The 23,243-nt window shown below is 44.4% G+C and overlaps 2 protein-coding genes across 4 annotated transcripts; both read left to right on the top strand.

Annotated features, from left to right (window-relative positions):
* The first annotated feature begins 8,278 nt into the window (after nt 1-8,278).
* On the top strand, nt 8,279-12,244 carry LOC119303485. Its single transcript, XM_037580623.1, has 6 exons — nt 8,279-8,429; nt 8,962-9,184; nt 9,287-9,637; nt 9,752-9,853; nt 10,100-10,442; nt 10,531-12,244. Exons 2-5 carry the CDS (start codon nt 9,142-9,144, stop codon nt 10,255-10,257), a joined length of 654 nt encoding a protein of 217 aa, XP_037436520.1. The 5' UTR covers nt 8,279-8,429; nt 8,962-9,141; the 3' UTR covers nt 10,258-10,442; nt 10,531-12,244.
* Nucleotides 12,245-17,199: 4,955 nt separating this feature from the next.
* LOC119326810 lies at nt 17,200-22,263 on the top strand. Of its 3 annotated transcripts, none has more exons than XM_037600413.1 (10): nt 17,200-17,264; nt 17,343-17,386; nt 18,295-18,552; nt 18,650-18,795; nt 18,867-18,975; nt 19,052-19,198; nt 19,517-19,564; nt 19,649-19,762; nt 19,845-19,997; nt 21,283-22,263. In XM_037600413.1, the coding sequence occupies exons 3-10, from the start codon at nt 18,493-18,495 to the stop codon at nt 22,144-22,146; spliced, it is 1,641 nt and encodes a 546-aa protein (XP_037456310.1). In that variant the 5' UTR covers nt 17,200-17,264; nt 17,343-17,386; nt 18,295-18,492; the 3' UTR covers nt 22,147-22,263. The 3 variants fall into 3 exon arrangements, with proteins under 3 accessions (XP_037456310.1, XP_037456321.1, XP_037456318.1); XM_037600421.1 differs by lacking the exon at nt 17,200-17,264 and adding an exon at nt 17,990-18,196; XM_037600424.1 differs by lacking the exons at nt 17,200-17,264; nt 18,295-18,552 and having other exon boundaries at nt 17,337-17,386.
* Nucleotides 22,264-23,243: the final 980 nt, after the last annotated feature.

Here is a 23,243-nt window from a genome sequence, read left to right on the forward strand (position 1 = left end):
GATGGACGTCAAAACGGCATTCCTTAACGGACATCTTAAGGAAGAGCTGTATATGATGCATCCGGAAGGTTTTGTCGATCCTCGGAACGCTAACAAAGTATGCAAGCTCCAGCGATCCATTTATGGACTGGTGCAAGCATCTCGGAGTTGGAACATTCGCTTTGATGAGATGATCAAAGTGTTTGGGTTTATGCAGACTTATGGAGAAGCCTGCGTTTACAAGAAAGTGAGTGGGAGCTCTGTAGCATTTCTCATATTATATGTAGATGACATACTCTTGATGGGAAATAATATAGAATTTCTGGACAACATTAAGGCCTACTTGAATAAGTGTTTTTCAATGAAGGACCTTGGAGAAGCTGCTTACATATTAGGCATCAAGATCTATAGAGATAGATCGAGACGCCTCATAGGTCTTTCACAAAGCACATACCTTGATAAGATTTTGAAGAGGTTCAAAATGGATCAGTCCAAGAAGGGGTTCTTGCCTATGTTACAAGGTGTGAGACTGAGCTCGGCTCAGTCACCGACCACGGCAAAAGATAAAGAAGAGATGAGTGTCATCCCCTATGCTTCAGCCATAGGATCTATTATGTATGCCATGCTGTGTACCAGACCCGATGTAAACCTTGCCGTAAGTATGGTAGCAAGATACCAAAGTAATCCCGGCAAGGAACACTGGACAGCGGTCAAGAATATCCTGAAGTACCTGAAAAGGACGAAGGACATGTTTCTCGTTTATGGAGGAGACGAAGAGCTCGTCGTAAAGGGTTACGTCGACGCTAGCTTCGACTCAGATCTGGATGACTCTAAGTCACAAACCGGATACGTGTATATGTTGAATGGTGGAGCAGTAAGCTGGTGCAGCTGCAAGCAGAGCGTCATGGCGGGATCTACGTGCGAAGCGGAGTACATGGCAGCCTCGGAGGCAGCGCATGAAGCGATTTGGGTGAAGGAGTTCATCACCGACCTAGGAGTCATACCCAATGCGTCGGGGCCGATCAAACTCTTCTGTGACAACACTGGAGCTATTGCCCTCGCCAAGGAGCCCAGGTTTCACAAGAAGACCAGGCACATCAAGCGTCGTTTCAACTCCATCCGTGAAAATGTTCAAGATGGAGACATAGAGATTTGCAAAGTGCACATGGATCTGAATGTCGCAGATCCGCTGACTAAACCTCTCTCGCGTGCAAAACATGATCAACACGAGAACTCTATGGGTGTTCGATTCATCACAATGTAACTAGATTGGTGACTCTAGTGCAAGTGGGAGACTGTTGGAAATATGCCCTAGAGGCAATAATAAAAGTATTATTATATTTCAATGTTCATGATAAATGTCTTTTATTCATGCTATAACTGTATTATCCGGAAATCGTAATACACGTGTGAATACTTAGACCACAATATGTCCCTGGTGAGCCTCTAGTTGACTAGCTCGTTGTGATCAACAGATAGACATGGTTTCCTGACTATGGACATTGGATGTCGTTGATAACGGGATCACATCATTAGGAGAATGATGTGATGGACAAGACCCAATCCTAAGCATAGCATAAAAGATCGTGTAGTTCGTTTTGCTAGAGCTTTGCCAATGTCAAGTATTTCTTCCTTCGACCATGAGATCGTGTAACTCCCGGATACCGTAAGAGTGCCTTGGGTGTATCAAACGTCACAACGTAACTGGGTGACTATAAAGGTGCATTACAGGTATCTCCGAAAGTATCTGTTGGGTTGACACGGATCGAGACTGGGATTTGTCACTCCGTATGACGGAGAGGTATCTCTGGGCCCACTCGGTAATGCATCATCATTATGAGCTCAATGTGACCAAGGTGTTGGACACAGGATCATGCATTACGGTACGAGTAAAGTGACTTGCCGGTAACGAGACTGAACAAGGTATTGGGATACCGACGATCGAGTCTCGGGCAAGTAACGTACCGATTGACAAAGGGAATTTCATACAGGGTTTGATCGAATCCTCGACATCGTGGTTCATCCGATGACAACATCGAGGAGTATGTGGGAGCCATCATGGGTATCCAGATCCCGCTGTTGGTTATTGACCTGAGAGCGTCTAGGTCATGTCTGCATGTCTCCCGAACCCGTAGGGTCTACACACTTAAGGTTCGGTGACGCTAGGGTTATTAGGAAGACTAGTATGTGACTACCGAATGTTGTTCGGAGTCCCGGATGGGATCCTGGATGTCACGAGGAGCTCCGGAAGGGTCCGGAGGTAAAGATTTATATATGGTAAGTTGTCAAACGGACACCGGGAAGTTTCGGGGTCATACCGGTATTGTACCGGGGCCACCGGAAGGGTTCCGAGGGTCCACCGGGAGGGGCCACCCCTCCCGGGGGGCCACATGGGCTGCGTGGGGCAGGGAGCCAGCCCCTGGTGGGCTGGGCGCACCCCCTCCCTTGGGCCCTTGCGCCTAGGGTTGAGGGGGGGAACCCTAGAGGGGGCGCCCCCTTGGCTTGGGGGGCAAGCCACCCTCTCCCCCTCTCCCCTTGGCCGCCGCCCCCCCTCTAGATGGGTTCTAGAGGGGCCGGCCCCCTTCTCCCTTCTCCCTATAAATAGAGGGGTGAGGGGAGGGCAGCCGCACCACCCTCCAAGGCGCAGCCCTCCCCTCCCCAACACCTCTGCTCCTCCGTTGTGTGCTTGGCGAAGCCCTGTCGGAGTACTGCCTCTCCACCATCACCACGCCGTCGTGCTGCCGGTGGAGCTGTCTTCCTCAACCTCTCCTTTCCCCTTGCTGGATCAAGAAGGAGGAGACGTCTCCCGTCCCGTATGTGTGTTGAACGCGGAGGTGCTGTCCGTTCAGCACTTGGTCATCGGTGATTCGAATCACATTCGAGTACGACTCCATCATCACCTTGCAAGCTTCTGCACGCGATCTACAAGTGGTATGTAGATGCAAACTCACTCCCTCGACTCGTTGCTTAGATGAACTCATAGATGGATCTTGGTGAAACCGTAGGAAAAATTTTAATTTTCTGCAAACGTTCCCCAACAACGGGAGCGTCACCTAGCGGTCCTTCTAGGACATATTGTTTCCTGGCAGCTATGAGGATGATCCTCAGGTTCCGGACCCAGTCCGTATAGTTGCTGCCATCATCTTTCAGCTTGGTTTTCTCTAGGAACGCGTTGAAGTTCATGTTGACATTAGCGTTGGCCATTGATCTACAAGACATATTTGCAAAGGTTTTAGACTAAGTTCATGATAATTAAGTTCTAATCAAATTATGAACTCCCACTTAGATTAGACATCCCTCTAGTCATCTAAGTGTTACACGATCCGAGTCGACTAGCCCGTGTCCGATCATCACGTGAGACGGACTAGTCATCGTCGGTGAACATTCTCATGTTGATCGTATCTTCCATACGATTCGTGTTCGACCTTTCGGTCTCCGTGTTCCGAGGCCATGTCTGCACATGCTAGGCTCGTCAAGTTAACCCTAAGTGTTTTCGCCGTGTAAATCTGTCTTACACCCGTTGTATGTGAACGTAAGAATCCATCACACCCGATCATCACGTGGTGCTTAGAAGCGACGAACTGTAGCAACGGTGCACAGTTAGGGGAGAACACTTCTTGAAATTTTTGTAAGGGATCATCTTATTTACTACCGTCGTCCTAAGTAAACAAGATGCATAAACATAATAAACATCACATGCAATTATATAGTTGTGACATGATATGGCCAATATCATATAGCTCCATTGATCTTCATCTTCGGGGCTCCATGATCATCTTGTCACCGGCTTGACACCATGATCTCCATCATCATGATCTCCATCATCGTGTCTTCATGAAGTTGTGACGCCAACGACTACTTCTACTTCTATGACTAATGTTTAGCAATAAAGTAAAGTAGTTTACATGGCGTTATCCAATGACACGCAGGTCATACAAAAATAAAGACAACTCCTATGGCTCCTGCCGGTTGTCATACTCATCGACATGCAAGTCGTGAATCCTATTACAAAGAACATGATCGCATACATCACAATTCATCATTCATCACAACTTCTGGCCATATCACATCACATGATCAATCGCTGCAAAAACAAGTTAGACGTCCTCTAATTGTTGTTGCATCTTTTACGTGGCTGCAATTGGGTTCTAGCAAGAACGTTTTCTTACCTACGAATCACCACAACGTGATTTTGTCAACTTCTATTTATCCTTCATAAGGGCCCTGTTCATCGAATCCGCTCCAACTAAAGTGGGAGAGACAGACACCCGCCAGCCACCTTATGCAACTAGTGCATGTCAGTCGGTGGAACCGGTCTCACGTAAGCGTACGTGTAAGGTTGGTCCGGGCCGCTTCATCCCACAATACCGTTGAGCAAGAAAAGACTAGTAGAGGCAAGTAAGATGACAAAATCCACGCCCACAACAAAATTGTGTTCTACTCGTGCAAAGAGAACTACTCATAGACCTAGCTCATGATGCCACTGTTGGGGAACGTTGCAGAAAATTAAAATTTTTCCTACGGTTTCACCAAGATCCATCTATGAGTTCATCTAAGCAACGAGTCAAGGGAGTGAGTTTGCATCTACATACCACTTGTAGATCGCGTGCGGAAGCTTGCAAGGTTATGATGGAGTCGTACTCGACGTGATTCGAATCACCGATGACCAAGTGCTGAACGGACAACACCTCCGCGTTCAACACACGTACGGGACGGGAGACGTCTCCTCCTTCTTGATCCAGCAAGGGGAAAGGAGAGGTTGAGGAAGACAGCTCCACCGGCAGCACGACGGCGTGGTGATGGTGGAGAGGCAGTACTCCGACAGGGCTTCGCCAAGCACACAACGGAGGAGGAGAGGTGTTGGGGAGGGGAGGGCTGCGCCTTGGAGGGTGGTGCGGCTGCCCTCCCCTCACCCCTCTATTTATAGGGAGAAGGGAGAAGGGGGCCGGCCCCTCTAGAACCCATCTAGAGGGGGGGCGGCGGCCAAGGGGAGAGGGGGAGAGGGTGGCTTGCCCCCCAAGCCAAGGGGGCGCCCCCTCTAGGGTTCCCCCCCTCAACCCTAGGCGCAAGGGCCCAAGGGAGGGGGTGCGCCCAGCCCACCAGGGGCTGGCTCCCTGCCCCACGCAGCCCATGTGGTCCCCCGGGAGGGGTGGCCCCTCCCGGTGGACCCCCGGAACCCTTCCGGTGGCCCCGGTACAATACCGGTATGACCCCGAAACTTCCCGATGTCCGTTTGACAACTTCCCATATATAAATCTTTACCTCCGGACCCTTCCGGAGCTCCTCGTGACGTCCGGGATCCCATCCGGGACTCCGAACAACATTCGGTAGTCACATACTAGTCTTCCTAATAACCCTAGCGTCACCGAACCTTAAGTGTGTAGACCCTACGGGTTCGGGAGACATGCAGACATGACCGAGACGCTCTCAGGTCAATAACCAACAACGGGATCTGGATACCCATGATGGCTCCCACATGCTCCTCGATGTTGTCATCGGATGAACCACGATGTCGAGGATTCGATCAAACCCTGTATGCAATTCCCTTTGTCAATCAGTACGTTACTTGCCCGAGACTCGATCGTCGGTATCCCAATACCTTGTTCAGTCTCGTTACCGGCAAGTCACTTTACTCGTACCGTAATGCATGATACCGTGTCCAACAACTTGGTCACATTGAGCTCATTATGATGATGCATTACCGAGTGGGCCTAGAGATACCTCTCCGTCATACGGAGTGACAAATCCCAATCTCGATCCGTGTCAACCCAACAGATACTTTCGGAGATACCTGTAATGCACCTTTATAGTCACCCAGTTATGTTGTGACGTTTGATACACCCAAGGCACTCTTACGGTATCCGGGAGTTACACGATCTCATGGTCGAAGGAAGAGATACTTGACATTGGCAAAGCTCTAGCAAAACGAACTACACGATCTTTTATGCTATGCTTACGATTGGGTCTTGTCCATCACATCATTCTCCTAATGATGTGATCCCGTTATCAACAACATCCAATGTCCATAGTCAGGAAACCATGACTATCTGTTGATCACAACGAGCTAGTCAACTAGAGGCTCACCAGGGACATATTGTGGTCTAAGTATTCACACGTGTATTACGATTTCCGGATAATACAGTTATAGCATGAACAAAAGACATTTATCATGAACATTGAAATATAATAATACTTTTATTATTGCCTCTAGGGCATATTTCCAACAAAAATGATATGGATGAATTATGATATGTGATACATCAGCCAAAGAACTTACAATTTTAACCTTTTTCCACCATTCATCATCTTGTGACACAGTATTGTTCACATAGTCCCATCTGGCTCTGGTCTCCTGCAACTTGAGTTTCTTGAATACGCTGAAATCACCTTTAAGCTTGTCCCATTTGTTTTTCAATTGCGTCTGTGTGTAGTCAAGCCCAGTTCTCATATTGAATTGCCTTGTCACCTCATCAAATGCACTTGGTGTCAAATAATTTCCTGGCCTATTTCCAGCATTCGCTTGCACGACAAACAACTCGCAGACAATCTGAGTGTTCTCAGCGATCTATTCAGCAGTCATGCTCGACACTTCTCTAAGAAAAATGCATGTCCCTTTGATCCTCAAATGTATGCAACACATGGACAACAATACATGGAGTGGAAACAAAAAAAAATCTTGTCTAGCCACAATCATATAAAATGAATAATGTATGCACATACCACATTGACAAAGCAGTACACATACCACACTTCAAGCCAGTGCACACTTATGAAAAAATAATACTCATTGACAATTTCATGCCTAGCCACAATCAGATATTAAACTAACAAATGTATGCACAAATCACATGTACACAGCAGTACACATACCACTTCACACATTTGCACTCTTATGAAAAATAAACTCATTTGCATCTAGAATAGCTTCACCATGGATGCCATGGGAGGACCTTGGGGAAGAAGGAAAAGGAAGCTCACCTAGGGTTGATGCCGTCGAGGATGGGGCTCAGAAGTTGAGGAGGGGTCCGTGGAGATCAGCACCGACGTCGGGCGGTGGTATGTAGCCGGTGGGGGTGTTGCGATGGGTAGCGGCGGGGATGCACCTTCTGGGTGGTCTTCTGGAAGGGAATCGGCGGGGATGTCCCTGTATACGCTGGATCTGGCGGTGGAAGGGAGCTCTGGCCGGCGGAGAAGTGGATCCGGCCGTGGCGGCGGGGGCGGCGGCAACTGGAAGGTAGGTCGAGGGAGAGGGGAACTGCTTGGTAGCGCAATGATTCGAGGGAGAGGGGGACTGCAAGAGCGCATTGCCTTTGACCGTATCGAGTCGGGTTGTTCCTTGAACTGTTTTCTTAAGCGGGGGCATTTTCGATGTAAATATGAGAAACTTCTCCTTTCATTTTCCTAGAGCTGGGCTTTACGGGCTTCGAGATTTTACACAGGAGAAGAGTTCGACTTCTCGAATACAACTTCTAGAGCTCAAACGTTCAGCACAGCTTCTCTCCAAAAATTTGAAGAGTTAGAAGCTGGAGGAGATCAGAACAGGCCCAAAGTTCAACAAAAGCCAAGCTTGGTTCAAAACCTAGAACCTCATTTAGTCCCAGGGCTACTACTAGAATCACAAAGCAAAATTACAAGAAAAATAAAGGCTCGCCATGCATCTGGGCTCCATTGACAGACCAAGCCTATGGATGGCGGAGCAGAAGAGCTTCATTTCTGGACGTGGAGTAACTGAGCGCGAGCTCAAATGCGCTCGTTATCCACATCGTTGGTTAGCGTCTCCAGATCTATGCCTGTAGTTTTATACGAGCGTCGGTGGTCTTCCAGAAATTGAGTACTGTTGCGTAATACGTACGTGGCAGCGTTGTGTAGTGGGCCGGAGGTAACGCTCGGACGGACGGCAGTTTCCTGCCAGGACGGTGTTCCATGGATCAGAATCGAAGCCGCCGTCTGATCCGTGGATCGGGAAGTTTGCTTTTCCGTCTGGCCGCCCCAGAGTCGAATTGAATGGAGGGTCCAGCGTCGTGTCTTGCAAAGCGAGTGGCGTTTTGAAGGCGACGACGGGGAGATAGAGGTCTGGAGCGGCGGTGGCGATCCACCATGGAGTTTTTGATGCAACCAATAGGCAGGTACGTGGATCCTCTTTCCGCCGGCGAGATTGTCTGCACTCTTTGGGTGTTGGTTTAGCTTGTTGACTGCGGTTGCTTTTCTCGCATGATTTAGATCTGCTCTGCTTGAGGAGGTAGGAGAGGGGTTGGTGCCTGCGCCTCTAGTTGCGGATGACGGTGTGCCGGAGCAGCAGAGGCTGCCGGAACAGTAGATGGCGGCGGAGAGCGGCGAAGCACAGATCTTGTGAGCGGCGGAGGCCACAGCGGGCGGAAGGGATCTGACGTCCGAGGCTCTGAGCTCTCGACGGGGAAGATGAATCCCCAGGTACCCCGATGGAATAAGAGGTCAGTGGAAAAGCTTCCTTATGCCATCAGAGATGCAAAGATTTTAGTAAATAAAAATCGACAACAGTGCAGAAACCAGGCAGGTATAGCTTTCTGGATTCAGAAATAGTTAGCACACTGCATTCATTTGAAACTCCCTGATATGAGAGATGCAAAGATTTTAGTAAAGAAAAAAATTGACAGTAGTAGCGAATTCAGGTAGCTATAGTTTTCTGGGTTCAGAGGAGTTAGTACACTGCATTCAGATAATTGACATTCAGATAAGGAAAAACTTCCTTCTGTCATCAGACATGTAAAGATTTTAGTAAACATAAATTGACAACACTAAAAAAATCAGGCGCCTATAGCTTTCAGGGGTCAGAGTAGTTAGTTCGCTGCATTCAGTTGAAAACTCCTTCATACGAGAGATACATAGATTTTAATAAAGAAAAATTGACTGCACTAAAGAAATCAGGGAGCTATAGCTCTCTGGGTTCAGAGGAGTAAGTACAGTGCATTCAGATAATTCATGCTTACTATTTGGTGTTTGCAGACTGAGGATTGGTGCTGCTGCACCAAGCAGGACACCTTGCTCAACTCGAATCAGTGTGTTTCAGAAGGCTGTTAGGAATTTGAGAGAGGATGGGAAATGCTGCTGGACAAATACAAGATGAGAACACATCCTTACATGACAGCCTTTTGAGATTAGGCAGAAATACTGCTGGGCATCTAAATGATCAGCTTGCTGCAACTTCAAGCAGAACTGGATGTGAAATGTGAGCACAAAGAAAATGTTTGTTTTGAAAAATATTATTGACGCCGACATGAGAAAGTAATTGTTAAGTGTGTGCTTAATATTTTGTGCATGTTTTTTGCAGATCAGATGGAGAGAGAATCCCGTGCATCGGCATTGAATGTGCAGATGGGTTTGGTTGAAGGGATTATTGACATCTCTGACAGTGAACGCAACGATGAAGTTAATTTTGAAGAGTGGTCTGATCCTGAGCATGCTAAACTGGTTGAGACAGATAGAAGGTTGAGAGAGCAAGAGGAGAAAGATGCAGAGGTCGTGAAGATGTATCAGGAAATGTATGGCAAAAATGATGGGCACCAAGAAGTCTCAGGCACGGATAATGATTCACTTGTTGAGAAGCACCGTAAGTTAAGGGAGCAAGAGGAAAAAGACACCAAGGTTGCAATGATGTATCAAACACTGTATGATCAAAATGGTAAGTGCGGCTGAAGGAAAATGAGATACAGTAAATCATGGTGGTCATAAACTGGACAACAGTTATCTAAGCCGTTTTTTAGTAGTCATCTAAGCCATTTGTGTGTTTCTGCAGCTACTGAAGCTCAGATCACCAATGTGCCAGCAAACAGAATTCTTGCTCAGGCGGCAAAACCTGCAGGTCGGGAAAGAAGCCCCATGGAGGGTGGGCGTAGAGGTAGGTTACTAAACAGAGTAGAGTAGATATTGAGCGTATCATGCCATAGGGTTACAATTTTTTCAAGTAGAAACAGTACCACAACTGTGAAATATGCTGACAGTGATTTAGCTGCTCTTGCAAATGTAGATGCAGCTGTTCAGGTGAATGAACATGCCGGGGAGAGTTCATACATGGAAGAAAATTTTAAATTTGTGTTTTGAGAATGCACTTTGAATATTTACTAACAACAACTTTGCTTTGCAGGACGGGGGTGCGTTGGTGGTGCCTCCAGGGCAGGGAACATGAATTCCATGAAGTGGTCTTGGAGGCGGAAAGGGAAGAAGTCGGAAACAGGATCCAAGGGGCAGAGGAGAGTGAGGTTCTCGAACACTGTGGAGACGATATGCCCATCGAAATCCTGAGTGAAGACAGTTCTAGTGATGATGGAATGCAGCAAGCGAAGATGATCACGAGCCTGCACATCTACCTGGTAGCAACGTAGATGGTTTGGATACATTAGTTGCAAATGACATCGTGGCGGCGAGGTCAAAGGAGGGTGGAAGAACCACCGTCAGCCATGTCAGGAGTGCAGCACGCGGTGGAGTTGGTACGTGCCTCCGTGATGCCCGTGACCACCATATTTTGTAAGGACTAGTTTTCTTTAGATAGTAGACATAAATGTTCTGCAATTGCAGACGCTGCTCCGCACGGACATGGGACTCACAAAGGCCCTGGGACCAGCCGATATCGGGAGTAGCCCATGTGGGAGAATTGAGCGTCGCGAGAGCGAACCTGGATACACATTTCAGTGGTTCATCAGGTTAGTGCAAGCCTGGATGGTCGACAGTCATGCATTTGTAGCAAAGATGATGTTGGAAATGTTGAAGGTGCACATAATTTTCCAAAAAATGAATAATTCGGCATGGCGGGGAGGGTGGCAGTCCTCCGGTTAAGATTCGGTGGTATAGCCTTTGATTAGTCGGCGCATTTCATCAGCAATATCAATGTGATGCTGATAAGCACCTAAAATTCCTGATTAGGATTATGATGATTCTTTATAGTTCTCTCAGCAAAAGAGTACATTTCCCATACTGTTGCTTCTGGGTTGATCTGCTAGAATAGTGGTAGCAAGCCATCGCTTGAATTCATCAAAGGACTCAGTAACTTCTACGGCATGCTTAGCAGAGATATGTGATGTTGGTGCTGGGGGGTCTCCGGTGTGTTCTGATGTATGGCTACGTGTGGGTACGTCCTCAGCAGCCGTCTCCCCCAGTAAGGAATAAGGACAGTAAGATTGACCAGTCATAGAAAGCATGAAAAATCTTGAAAATGTAACTGTGACTCGTAGGACTGGTCAAATAAAGATTCCTGTGAAATGTTTGGAAAAATACTGATGTCAACAACTTCCTTTGTGCACAGTTATGCAGTAATGCTGGATATAATCACATCTGCTGGCTTACATGCAAAAAGGTTTGTAGTTAAAAATCCTTAATTTACAACAGTCCTTGGTTGACGTTTGAGCAGATGTTGGCAGAGCAATTTGGTCATCTAATACATGAGCACATAATAATTCTTGTTAATAAATCAATCAGATCTAGCGGTACTAATAGATGGTAGAGCATGATATCTTACTTCTGATGAGAATATAATTAGATATGATAATATATGTGCGTGGAATGGTATCTGAAAGTACTGCATAATGGAGAGATCGACAAACTAAGATGCATCACTGACAATAAAATTCAGTTTGGCATGAACATCTGATTTGGGTAGGAAAAACCTTGGTCTACCAACTGCGCGGCATGCGCGACAAACATCAGGAGAACCAAATCAAACCTTAGATGGCACACTGCGCAGCATGCATGTAGATCGAGTGGGTGTGATGTACTTGATCAGCCGGTGTAGCTAGTGAATGTATACGGTGGCCGGTCAGCACGTAGACCAAGGTAGTGATGTGACTAGTGTCAAAGTGTTGTTAGAAAAAGGTCTCAAAGTTAAAAAAAAAACTGTAGCTGGTGGAACTTGAAAAAAAAACGCAGGCGCAATGATTTGCAGAGCTTAGTACTACTCCATGTGTGGCGCCGGTCGTATTTTATTAGTAGAACCCATGATTACAGCAGACTATATACAGACACAAAAGAACCATCAGGGCTGATGACAAAGGGCTTAGCGCGTACTTCCAAATCTAAATGACAGATTGCATAGTTCGTGGTACATTTGGGACAACACTCAGGCTAATTAGCTAAAGGACCGTTTAACTGGTTTGCTGCCCAAAATTAGGACTAACAACGCCAGGACAAGCAGGTGGTTAGTGCCGGCGAGGAGCACCAATGTGCATCTGCTGAATCTGTGGCTGAGCAGGTAGATCTGCCGATGTGGGGCTTGGTGCTCGATCTCGGTGCCGGCAGGGAAATGCTGCTCCCGGCATGATCACTGGTGGAGAGACGAAGCTGGATGCACTGATAGAGGCTGCTGCAATCCGTGCCGGTGGGAGAGGCCATGGCGACTCAGCTCCGGCAGGTACGTGTAACTGGATCTCATGAATGGACAGAGTACAGCCTGCGGGCATGGGGCAAAACAAGGTAAATCTAGTATCAGAAAGCACGTATTATGTTTGTGGAACTGAAATCTTACATTTTGTTGAAGCACTTGTAGAACCGGACTCCAGCCCGGGAGGGCCGGGACGACGAAGGTGACGACCTAGCCACCACAATCAGGACAAGGAATGAGCAGGAGTATCTCCCTAGGGCGCGAGGAAGAAGATGAGGAGGTCATGACCGGCGATCTGGTTTCTTGCGGCGCGTTGGTTGAAGAGAATGAGGAGAGGAGAAGAGCAGGAAGGATCTCGAGGAGGGGGTGGTTGGTGAGTTGCAGTAAATCAAGGGGCTGGTGTGGACGGCGGCCGTTAGTGGGATGGGGGCTGAGCCGTGGCCCTTGGTTGCAGGCCCGTCTGAGCCGGTTACTCTGGGATGACGCCCGTGACATTAATTGGGGTAGGTAGGCGGGCCCCGCTCCGGAAATAGATTGGCCGAATACATAGGAATATACATGGGAAGTTGTGAATCTTGATGCTAGCGAACGACTGTGATATTGAGTGCATCTGAGCTCGAGCTCAGAATAGCACTTCCCTTCATTTCTTCGCTAGTCCAGTCCATCACGGATCTGGTTTCCTCCGGCACATCCGCCCTAGTCACTTCCCTTCGAAAAACATAATGGTAGTGATGCCACGATGGAGTCTGTTGCCACCCTTGTCGTCTTGCTCTACTGCGTTTAGGTCGCTGGCCCCGGGCTTCGTAGCCTGGGCGGCGAGCTTGGGGATAGGCACCATGATAATGTCAAATCTCGGTTGTGGGCTCTGCCACATGCGTCGCCTCGGGCAGCACCGTGGCGCCAGGAGCATTAGACCATAAATACATATCAGAAGTAGGACGTAGGGTATTACTCCCTCTGTAAAAAAATACACGAGCATTTAGATCACTACTTTAGTGATCTAAACACTCTTATATTTCTTTACGGAGGAAGTACCTCTCCGAGACAGCCATGTTCACCACCCTACCAAGGGTAATGTTCACAGCCTGAACCCCCTTGTGTGAACTCCCTTCTGACACTTACGGCCATGTTCACCACCCTATCAAGGGTAACGAGGTTTCTACTTATCATCAGCGTCGGTGGGATTTTTTTTTTTGATGGGCAACAAGAGAAGCTCTGCTTTTTCTTTAAAGGAGGGGAGAACAGGATACAAATACAAGATCACGTAACAAGGACATGTAGGAGCATATAAGAACTGTTAAGTAGGGAAACACAAGCACGCTAAGGTTTTGCCTCCCCAAAGACTTTGGCTAGCGCATCAAGCACCGTTTCTGGACATGTTCTTTTCCTTTCCTTACACAGGTTGCACTAAACTGAACTTGTCCCAGATGTGTCTTGGCTAGGAGCTAGGAGGTCACAGATGGCACAAGTCTCATTGTGTGGCCAGCCTATGGTCGCAAGACACGATCCACAGTCCAGTTCTTGTTCTTGATGAGAAGCCACAGCTAAAACTTGACTTTGGGTTCAGCTTTAATATTCCAGACCGAGCTCAGCAAAGGCTCCTTGACGCGCTCCAAGAGCTGAGCAGAAGCGGTTTTCAGGACAGGAAAACAGGGGAGAGAGTTCCAGTTTTGAGAGTGGAGGGGGAGGTGGAGACACGGTTCCTAGGCTGCAGATTCGGTCTCAAGCGTCCGCAGTGATTTCCTGGTCTTGAAAAATAAACTCAGGTAATTTTATTGTAGCCGCCGGCAGTGGTCACATCTTTGGGTATTATAAAAACAAGAGAAAAGTATACTTTTCGTCCCTCAACTCTTGGTGGAGTCTAAATTTAGTCCCTCAACTCTAAAATCGGACAATTTGCACCCCCAACTATCGAAACCGGACAAGGTTCGTCCTTGGTCTCGGTTTTGACCGGTTTCGGTGCTGAGTCACTCCGGTTTTGACTGGTGCTCACTCAAATTAGCGGAATTTTTTATATCCGTGAACTTTTTGAAATTCACACACACACTTTTCAAATCCACGTATTTTTTCCAAAAAGAAACATACTTTTTTCAAATCAGAGAACTATTTGAAATGTACGTACTTTTTTCAAATTCGTGTTTTTTAAAGTTTGTCTACTTTTTTCAAATCTGCGTATTTTTCCCAAGTTTGCGCAATTTTATCAAATCCAAGTATGTTTTTCAAATCCATTAACTGTTTTTGAAATTCGCGTACTTGTTTCAAATCCAGATACTTTTTAAAGTTCACGTATTTTTTTCAAATCCGTGTTCCTTTTCCAATCCAGGAACTTTGTTTGAAATTCACGTACTTGTCTCAAGTTAATATGATTTTTTAAAGTCCACATTTTTTTTGCGTAAAAAATATCCAAATCCGCGTACTTTTCTCAAGTTCACATAAAATTTTCAAATTCATGAAATCTTTGCAAAAACTGTACGCGAATATGAAAAAGTACGTCAATTTTAAAAATTACATGAATTTGAAAAAAACTACATGAACTTTCAAAAAGTACGCAGATTTGAAAAAAGTACATGAACTTGGAAAAAGTACGCGAATTTGAAAAAAGTACACAAAATTTTAGAAAGTTCACGCATTTGAAAAAGTACCAGAATTTGAAAAATTATGCGGACTTAAAAAAGTACACGAATTTGAGTCGGCATGGTCAAAACCGGGGTGGGACAGCACCAAAACTGGTCAAAACTATGACCAGGGGTGAATCTTGTCCGGTTTTAGAAGTTAAGGGTGCAAGTTGTCCGGTTTTACAGATAAGGGACTAAATCTAGGCTCCACCAAAAATTGAGGGACGAAAAGTATAATTTTCACTAAAAACAAGGCTCCTATGGGTGACAAAACAAGGGTCCTATGGGTGGCCAGCTAGATTCTTGACGTGGCATTTTGGCTGACAATATTCAACTTTTGGCCGTAATTTTGTACTCTCTTCGTCCTATAATATAAAAGCATTTTTTACACTAGAACTAGTATAAAAAATGGTCTTATATTATGGGACGGAGGGAGTAGAATATACGTGCAGTACTTCATTGGATAAGCACAAAATCATAGTCATAGGGAGCTACGTGAGGGCAAAAGCAGGCCATGGCCGGCCCTGCCCTCGAGGAAAATCTTATACTACACATGTGGAGTCGAACATTGTCTAAAGAAAAGAAAGAAAATGTGCAGTCCAACACTGCATCATCACTAGCATACAATCGCTGGGTCGCTCGTGTCCTCGCATGCAACACAGCATTTCCTTCGCTCCAGCGCTACTCTGTGAGCTAGGCTACTAGCTAGCTAGCCAGCCCTGAACCAGGTCAATCCCACATGCAACTAGGGGATTGTATTATGTGGTAAACATCAAATATCATTACCCTAGCTAGCAACCAGCACTGCACAAGCACATGTAATCAGCTAATGCATGTTGAATTAGTATATTTCAGAAATATTATTTTTGCGTTGCTCTCTAGGATGGCCCGTCCAGTTTTTTCTTCCTAGCTCCGCCAATGGAGCAGCTCTTGATGGGAGACCTTTCAGAATAAGACATTTTTATTTTGACACCTACCTATGAGGAAAAGAAGGTGCTACTGCTAAGAAATGATGTTTTTTATTTTGGCTGTCCACTTCACCACACGGCAATGACTAATGGAAGGTACAATGTGTGTCAATGCGGCAAGCTTATGTAATTGGTTAGTACCATGGGGGAATGGCTGGCGTGTTTGGATCTTTATTAGTTTTGGAATATGTTGGTACTTAGGTACAGCTGGTGAATGAATTAAGGCCTTTTAAACGTTTGATTTCTTCTCTTCCAAAATAAAGTTAAACCCTCATCCTTGCATCGTATGGTATGATGCACACAACTATCTTCATTGAAACAAATATTCACATTCAAAACAGTAAAAAAAGGATATAACATGATCCAAGTGAATAGGATGGCATGATTTATATGCATAGACTATTATTGTATCGGCATCCAAGCCGGTTGAATCGTATCACGTGCTACTGTCTCGAGGCACCCAAAGGCCAGAAGCGATTGATTCTCCACACATTGCAGTGAGCATCATTTATGGATTCATCCAGTAGCTCAAAAAATAACCTGCAATTTGTTTTGAATTTTTTTGTTCCGTTAAAAAAAATCGTCGTCACCCAATCCAAGTTGCGCACAATAAGGCACACACTCCCACACGGATTTATAACCACCAACCGGGCACATCAGATTGTTGTGATAAGTTGATCGGCATCAACCACTGAACCAGATATAACCACTTGGTCCACTAATCCTAAATCAAAGCCCGACAAAACCTAAAATCAGCAGACTTGCACCTAAAACAGAAGCTTGGTTCGGTCAGATTCTCATATAGCTTGGTCAGCCTAAAACAGAAGCTACAAACACCTCTTTCTGTTGGTGGCTGTGTAGAGGCTTGGGTGTTAAAGAGCCAGTGGCGTGTCTTGAAATCAAGTATCCTTGCAGAACCTCCTAATTTGAACATTCCTTACGAAGCTACAAAGTACTCCGGCTATCTGCATCAATATTTACAGAATGGCGAGCAAGACAGCTTTAGCCCCAACGTGAAACAAAGGTTTTAGACGTACTTGTTTCGTAGCAATTCTTCCGTTGTCAGTCAAGAGCTTGTACAACCATTTGCTGACGAAACATTTATTTTAAATTTCAAGATTTATCAATAACCTGCACGGACATTGGCGTACCTGCATATAGGCCGGAGCTGGTGACAGATTATTTAGTTTCACTAATGGGCTGGCCTAATCTTGCGTGTCTACATCAATCATAATCCTATTGTCAACTGCATAGAAATTTCGTTCCATATATATTATGGGGTGGAAGGGCACCGCCTTTTACCGCCCGAACGCGCTCGGTACCCTTCACCGGTACGCTTCGTGACCATCGTCTCAGGTCAACCACTACTACCGTGCCTTCTCCCTTTTCGTTTATAACCGGTCTCATTAGCAGCTAATCACACTTATTATCTAGGATCGACATCTCTGGAGCCTGGAGACTAGAAAGGTCCTCTCAAGGTTAGTTGAGATTTTTGCCAAAAAAAGTTTCTCGAATTTTTTCATGGATGATGCATGACAATTATCCTCTACCTATCTTTCGCCCATACCTGAATCTCGAGTCAGTTCTTGAGATCCAAAAGCTCTTTCCTTTTTATTTGTTTTATTTAGAATACAAATCAAATGCATACTGAAGTTGCATCATGTTATAGGGAGTAATTAGTGTCAGCTTTTCTTTTGGATTATTAGCGGGAGTAATTAGTTTGATGAACTCTCCTTCTTTGAGCACCGGTTCTTCTTCTGTTACAATATCAGATGCGTTGCATATTTTCTCAGTCCTCTTGATGGGTAAGGAAGAGATGTATCCCTCCTCAACAGTATACTCTTCAGCTTCCCCGCAAAAAAAAAAGTATACTCTTCAGCTATTATCAAAATAAAAATAAAAAACGCCTGCACTCTTCCGGGGAAAGCCTCTTTACTTCTTTTATGAATAACAAACACTTGTCTTGTGCCAATTTGTGTACTCCATACAGACCTGTACAATTGGTTATTCTGTTTGCCTAGGGCTAGGAACTTTTATATTTGCAAACTTGCACCGTAACAAGTTCGACTGATTGTGTCCAGATAGAGAGGCCATAGAGTTATTGGTGTCTCAGTCCCGCATGCAGTGTCTAAGGTGCTAAAGGGGGCAAACTGCTGGGGTGCACGCATTAAAATTTGAATTTGGGTAAATCTAGCTCAAGTCGGTTTGAAACTTTGAATGCGAGTTCTGAATATCTGAACAGTTCAGATCTTGGGTATAAAATGATTTCGGAATTTCTCTTCAGAATTGTAAGTGTAATATATTGAGCCGTAAGTAAAGAAAAAGAACAAAACAAGTCAGATATATTTGAATTTGATCATTTGGGTTTTTGTAAAATTTGGCACAGGCTGTGAATTCCAGAAATGGGGTTTATGTAAGGAGCAGATGGTTCTGTGATGTCAACTCAAATTTTGGATCAAAGGAATAGGACCTTCCTCAGTAGGGGTCAAGATAGCAAAGATTTCATATATAAGTTTGGAACACCTTCTTTCAAAGTATATCAAAAAGGAAAACGGCCTCTATTCAGGAAATAAAATTCAACAAGATGTCATTACATATCCGCACACATTTAGCAGCAGCGGACCAAAGGGTTACACCCATTAAGGTCCGTATATATATTTTTAGCAATTTATTGATTTGTGCTTCTTTAGAGAATATATGACTTGCATTGGGTGGCTAATTGATTTTCCTTTTCCCCTTAGATTCCTCCACATGAAATTCGGACCAAGATCTTTTTCATGATTTACAATATGTCCACCGATAATATAGAAGCTAATGGATTCGAATTTAATGAAGTGTTGATGGAACAATATTATCCTTGGTTTGCACAGTACATGGTCATGCAAAGGTAACACAGTTGTTTGTGTTCTTCACAGTTTTGAGCAAATTTCGTAACCATGATGAATTGTGCAATTGCAGGGTATGCATCGACCCAAATTTTCATGACATATGTTTAATGTTCCTTCATAAAGTAAACTCGACAGTATTGTACATGGAAATACTGAAAGCTACATACGCGAACTGCAAGGTTATCCTCACTCTGAGAGCTACATATGAAAGATACAAAAACAATTTTTCAAGTATTACTGTGTTTGTTTATGCAGATGTTATTACGATCCGCTGTTATCAAATCTTGTTCAGGCGAACGCACCTTACTGAAAAATATAGGTATTTGGTTTGGAAAATCCGCCATTCAATGGAACCAAGACCCAAGCACTTATGTAGATGGCCTAATACCTCTTATAGTAAAGGTATTGCTTTTGCATTGGAGTATGCATTTTGTGACATAATTGGCGTGTGCATGCTTCTTCTGACAATGTTAATGCGGTTGCCGAGTTCAACTTCCGAATTCTCTCTGTTCTACATGATATGCCTACCTTGTTTTGGATGGCTACTTCTAAAGTCAGAATTTCGCCTATATTTAGAGGTTTATTGGTGTTTAGCAATTCTCATTTTGCATGGTTTGCATTTCGGCTAACAGATAGAAAAGAGGGCAACCGTGCATATATTACAAACATGTCAAATGCCATGTCCATGGTCTGACTCTTCTACCGAAACTATTTTTGCAGGCGTATCAGAAAGGGTTGATGCTTGCTGTAGTTCAATTCATTTCAAAGGTGCGCATAATTTGCATCAGTCCCATTTGTCTATAACATGTTATTTGGGATTGCTTGGTATCATGACCAATGATTGCTCCGCAGATTCTTGAACCTTGCCAGCCAATTATTAGTGTTGGGACAATGGAGATTCTTAGTCTGCTTGCTGAGATCTATACAAAGCCAGACCTCCAACTTTCTCTGGAATATAACATAAAGGTTGCATTTTTTTCATGTAGACTTTCTGGTTGTACATGTATATTTACTCTGTAAAACAATATGTATGTCTTTATGAATGTAGGTCTTGTTTAGGAACTTTGACGTGGATGCAGAACATACCAAAACAAATTACCTTCTTAAAGATGTAAAACGTGAAGTTGCGGGAAATCAAGATTTTGTGGTGAAAGATGTTGTGCATGTACCAACATGGTTGTGTCCGGCTTTTCTTGATCAGGTTTGTTTTGTGTCCACTCTAACTATTGGCTTTAAGAGACTCGGTTTATTGTTAACCTAGATATTGAAGCCGGGGTATGTTCTACTAACTCGGCTCGGCTTACCAGAGGTTCTACCTTATATTAGTTCTCATTTGAGCCTACTTGGTAACCACTTGGTAGTTCCAGGGTATTTAACATGGCAATACTTGGGAGGCACCCAAAAAAGGCATGAAAAATCTCGAGGAAAATCCACAACAACAACACATTATTATATGCATCTCCATGACATAAATGTTCAAAGCAAATCTATTCAGCTTACTGTGAATTGAGGAAGAAAAATCCTAAAACAACTAGGAAGTAGATCTTTTCAGCATGAGTAGCGTTTGTGGCACGAGCCCAAATTCGATTGTCAACATGGGGGAATTTGGACAGGTCCTTTCAAATTAATAGTTGACAAGGTTTTCATCTTTTATTTGAGCTATGTTCGCCCCATCCAACATTGTTGATCTCTATTTAGCAATGTGCTTTCTAGTAATTAAAACTTGTCATCATTTGTGTTATTTTGCAAGTTAGTTTAGCGCCTTTAAACTCATCTTGTTTTTTTAGTGAAATTGTATGCCTAGTAGAATTCTTTTTACTCAAATCACACAACTAGCATGAATAAAGTTCGAACATAGCAATTTGTCAAGAATTCTACATGGGTGTGTGGGTCGTTGGTATGTGCTTGTGTGTGCATCCATCCTCCATGGTCTATGCATTATACACATACATCGATACTCATTTGAGTGACATGCCATTCAATCAAATTGAAGGGAGTACACTACTAAAGCCACGTTAGTAGCCCCTAAAGAAAACTAAGACAAAATTATGACCACAACACTTGTCCAGTCACTTCACACCACCAATTATATTAGTAGCTGATTGTTTAGCCACCAATCTCGCAAAGCACTTTGGAAAAAAGGTTCTCTCTCATTTCATTTTGCAAATACAGTGTTATGATAATGAATGGGAAAAATAATCACCGATTTATCTATTCAATTGCTAATAGTTAACACTCTGGAAGACTCACACTTCCAATTCTTGATAATTACAAGCATTGATAACCAAATAACATTTACATGGATTGATCATTCGCTTTCTCTGCTTCTAATTGAGTGATCGCAAATGGTGTTGGCATCCCTTTATTTTCTTTGTATTGCACTTCTAGTCTTTGTGAGTTGTAATCAGTGCAGATTGTTTATCAACCATTGCTTGTCTGACCACATCACATACTTATTATTTTCGCGTGCTTTTATGCACAAACAGGAAGGGGAGGCATCTATGCCACTCACCCAGTACATCACTAGTCTGAAACCAATCATGCGCACTGTCAAGCTTGTTGGTGAGATGAGAAACCATTGGTTTTATTGGGTGGTGGCGGAAAAGGCCAAGAGCCTCATGGCATCAATTATCAGAGCACTACACGATCTCCATGAAGTTAATATATGTCCTGTACAGTTTTGTGCATCAAACATTGTAGTGACATATTACGGGAGAGTGAAAATCAGAGTTGCATGTTTGAAGAAGACTGTTTCTATGGTGCGCAAAAACTATGAGGATGCCAGCAATATTATTATGGACACATTGTTTGCTGACTACAAGCCAACTATTATCCCCAAAGATGTAGATCATCTATTTTCGTTGATGAAGTCTCCCATTGCAACAGGTACGAAGTATGTGATAGGGACGCACGCTTCTCTTATTCCTCTTGGGAACAGGTTTCAATTCTATCTGGATATGTGCGACCATATTACATCTGTGGTGGACCCTGAACTTAGGTCAAATATTCATGGAGCTCTAGACGATCCCTATGGTGAGAACTGGTCAGTGTTGCTCGAATATAACATTTTGCTGAAGGAGTCATTCTACAGATCCGGGTCGTCATACAATACCAAAAAAGGAGCAATTGAATTTCTGAGGTTTTATAGGAACACGCTTGCACACAGAATGGATAAATGCAAGAAACTGTTGAAGAATGTTGGAGATTTCAGAACATTGATATACACTAAAGAGGATATTGAAATGATCTTACTGGTTACCTATCCGATGATCCTACCGAGAATGCAAGAAGAACTCCAGAATCATAAGCGACTGAAGGATTTGAATCTTCATAACCTGAACTTCAAGTAACTCCAGCTTTTGTACTTTAAGTGTAACTGGTAACTGTGTGATGTTGTAATCCACCAATAAACTTTGATTTTTCTAGGCTACAAAGGTTTGAAAGAATATCTTAAGTGAGTTGTTGTATCTATCATGCTTCATTCTAAATTTTTGAGTATATTGTTTTATAATGATGAAGATGTTTTTCGAAAATACGTGTGTGTGTGCGCCCTTGGCGTACCCAAGTGTCATTGGCGCACCTGGCCCTTCACAGATGTCAAAAAACATCTGTGTTTTTGTTATATTGGCAACTTTTGCACTCGCACAGTTTCACGAGTTGTTTTGAAAGTTTGCAACATGTGCACATAGCCGTGTTCTACATCATTACGCAAGCATGAAGGAGAATGGTGCCGTGTCAAGAGATGGGTACCCACATCATGTTCTAGTGCATGGCGGCGCGAGCTCTTTGGAGCTTCGTCCGCGAGGCACTCAGACCCGATTGGGACGACCCAGGTTGGTCGCAAACGCCGCTTATTCTGGCTTATCTTCACGGCGATGACGTGGACCTTACAGACGACTCGCTATAAAATGTTGATTGAGCGGATCTTCCCACGGTAGGCTTTTGACTCGTTTTTCAAATTTCTTGCCTTCTTGCAGCACCGGCACCCGCTTACTAGGCAACAGGATCGCGCCCGCCTTGGGCTTATGCTGGATGCGCTTCTGGCTTCCGCGCTCCGTCTTTCCGTTTCATAGGGCTGCTTAGTAGTTTACCACTGGGTTCTGTTTCTTTTCTCTTTTTCATGGGCGTGATTGTGATGTGGCCCCAGCCGTCTTATTTGCTATCGTGACTGATACTTGGCTGTATGAATGTTTGCTTTATCTATAAAGAGGGTGAATGCCTAGTACGAGAGAGGTGTCTTTGTATGAGCCGCCGTCTTCGTTTGACATACTCTATATGAGAATCGTTGTCCTAAAAAATTCCACAATGACATACATAAAAAATAACCGGCTAAAAAATGTACTTATTATCAACTAAAAAAGTATGGCAATGACAAGTATAAAAAATCCGGCTACAAAATACTTATTAGCAAGTGTAGAACCCTCGGTCCAATCCCACGGTTGGAAGA

The sequence above is a fragment of the Triticum dicoccoides genome, chromosome 1B, assembly GCF_002162155.2.
Source record: "Triticum dicoccoides isolate Atlit2015 ecotype Zavitan chromosome 1B, WEW_v2.0, whole genome shotgun sequence".
In the NCBI taxonomy this organism is placed as follows: Eukaryota; Viridiplantae; Streptophyta; class Magnoliopsida; order Poales; family Poaceae; genus Triticum; species Triticum dicoccoides.

Excerpts from the sequence above, each read along its gene's own strand:
- LOC119303485 (XM_037580623.1), top strand. The coding sequence starts at position 9,142 with ATGATCAGCTTGCTGCAACTTCAAGCAGAACTGGATGTGAAAT. Across the intron at positions 9,638-9,751 it reads AACACTGTATGATCAAAATG|CTACTGAAGCTCAGATCACC; the intron begins GTAAGTGCGGCT and ends GTGTTTCTGCAG. Across the intron at positions 9,854-10,099 it reads CATGGAGGGTGGGCGTAGAG|GACGGGGGTGCGTTGGTGGT; the intron begins GTAGGTTACTAA and ends TTTGCTTTGCAG.
- LOC119326810 (XM_037600413.1), top strand. The coding sequence starts at position 18,493 with ATGTCATTACATATCCGCACACATTTAGCAGCAGCGGACCAAAGGGTT. Across the intron at positions 19,565-19,648 it reads TAGTTCAATTCATTTCAAAG|ATTCTTGAACCTTGCCAGCC; the intron begins GTGCGCATAATT and ends ATTGCTCCGCAG. Across the intron at positions 19,998-21,282 it reads GTCCGGCTTTTCTTGATCAG|GAAGGGGAGGCATCTATGCC; the intron begins GTTTGTTTTGTG and ends ATGCACAAACAG.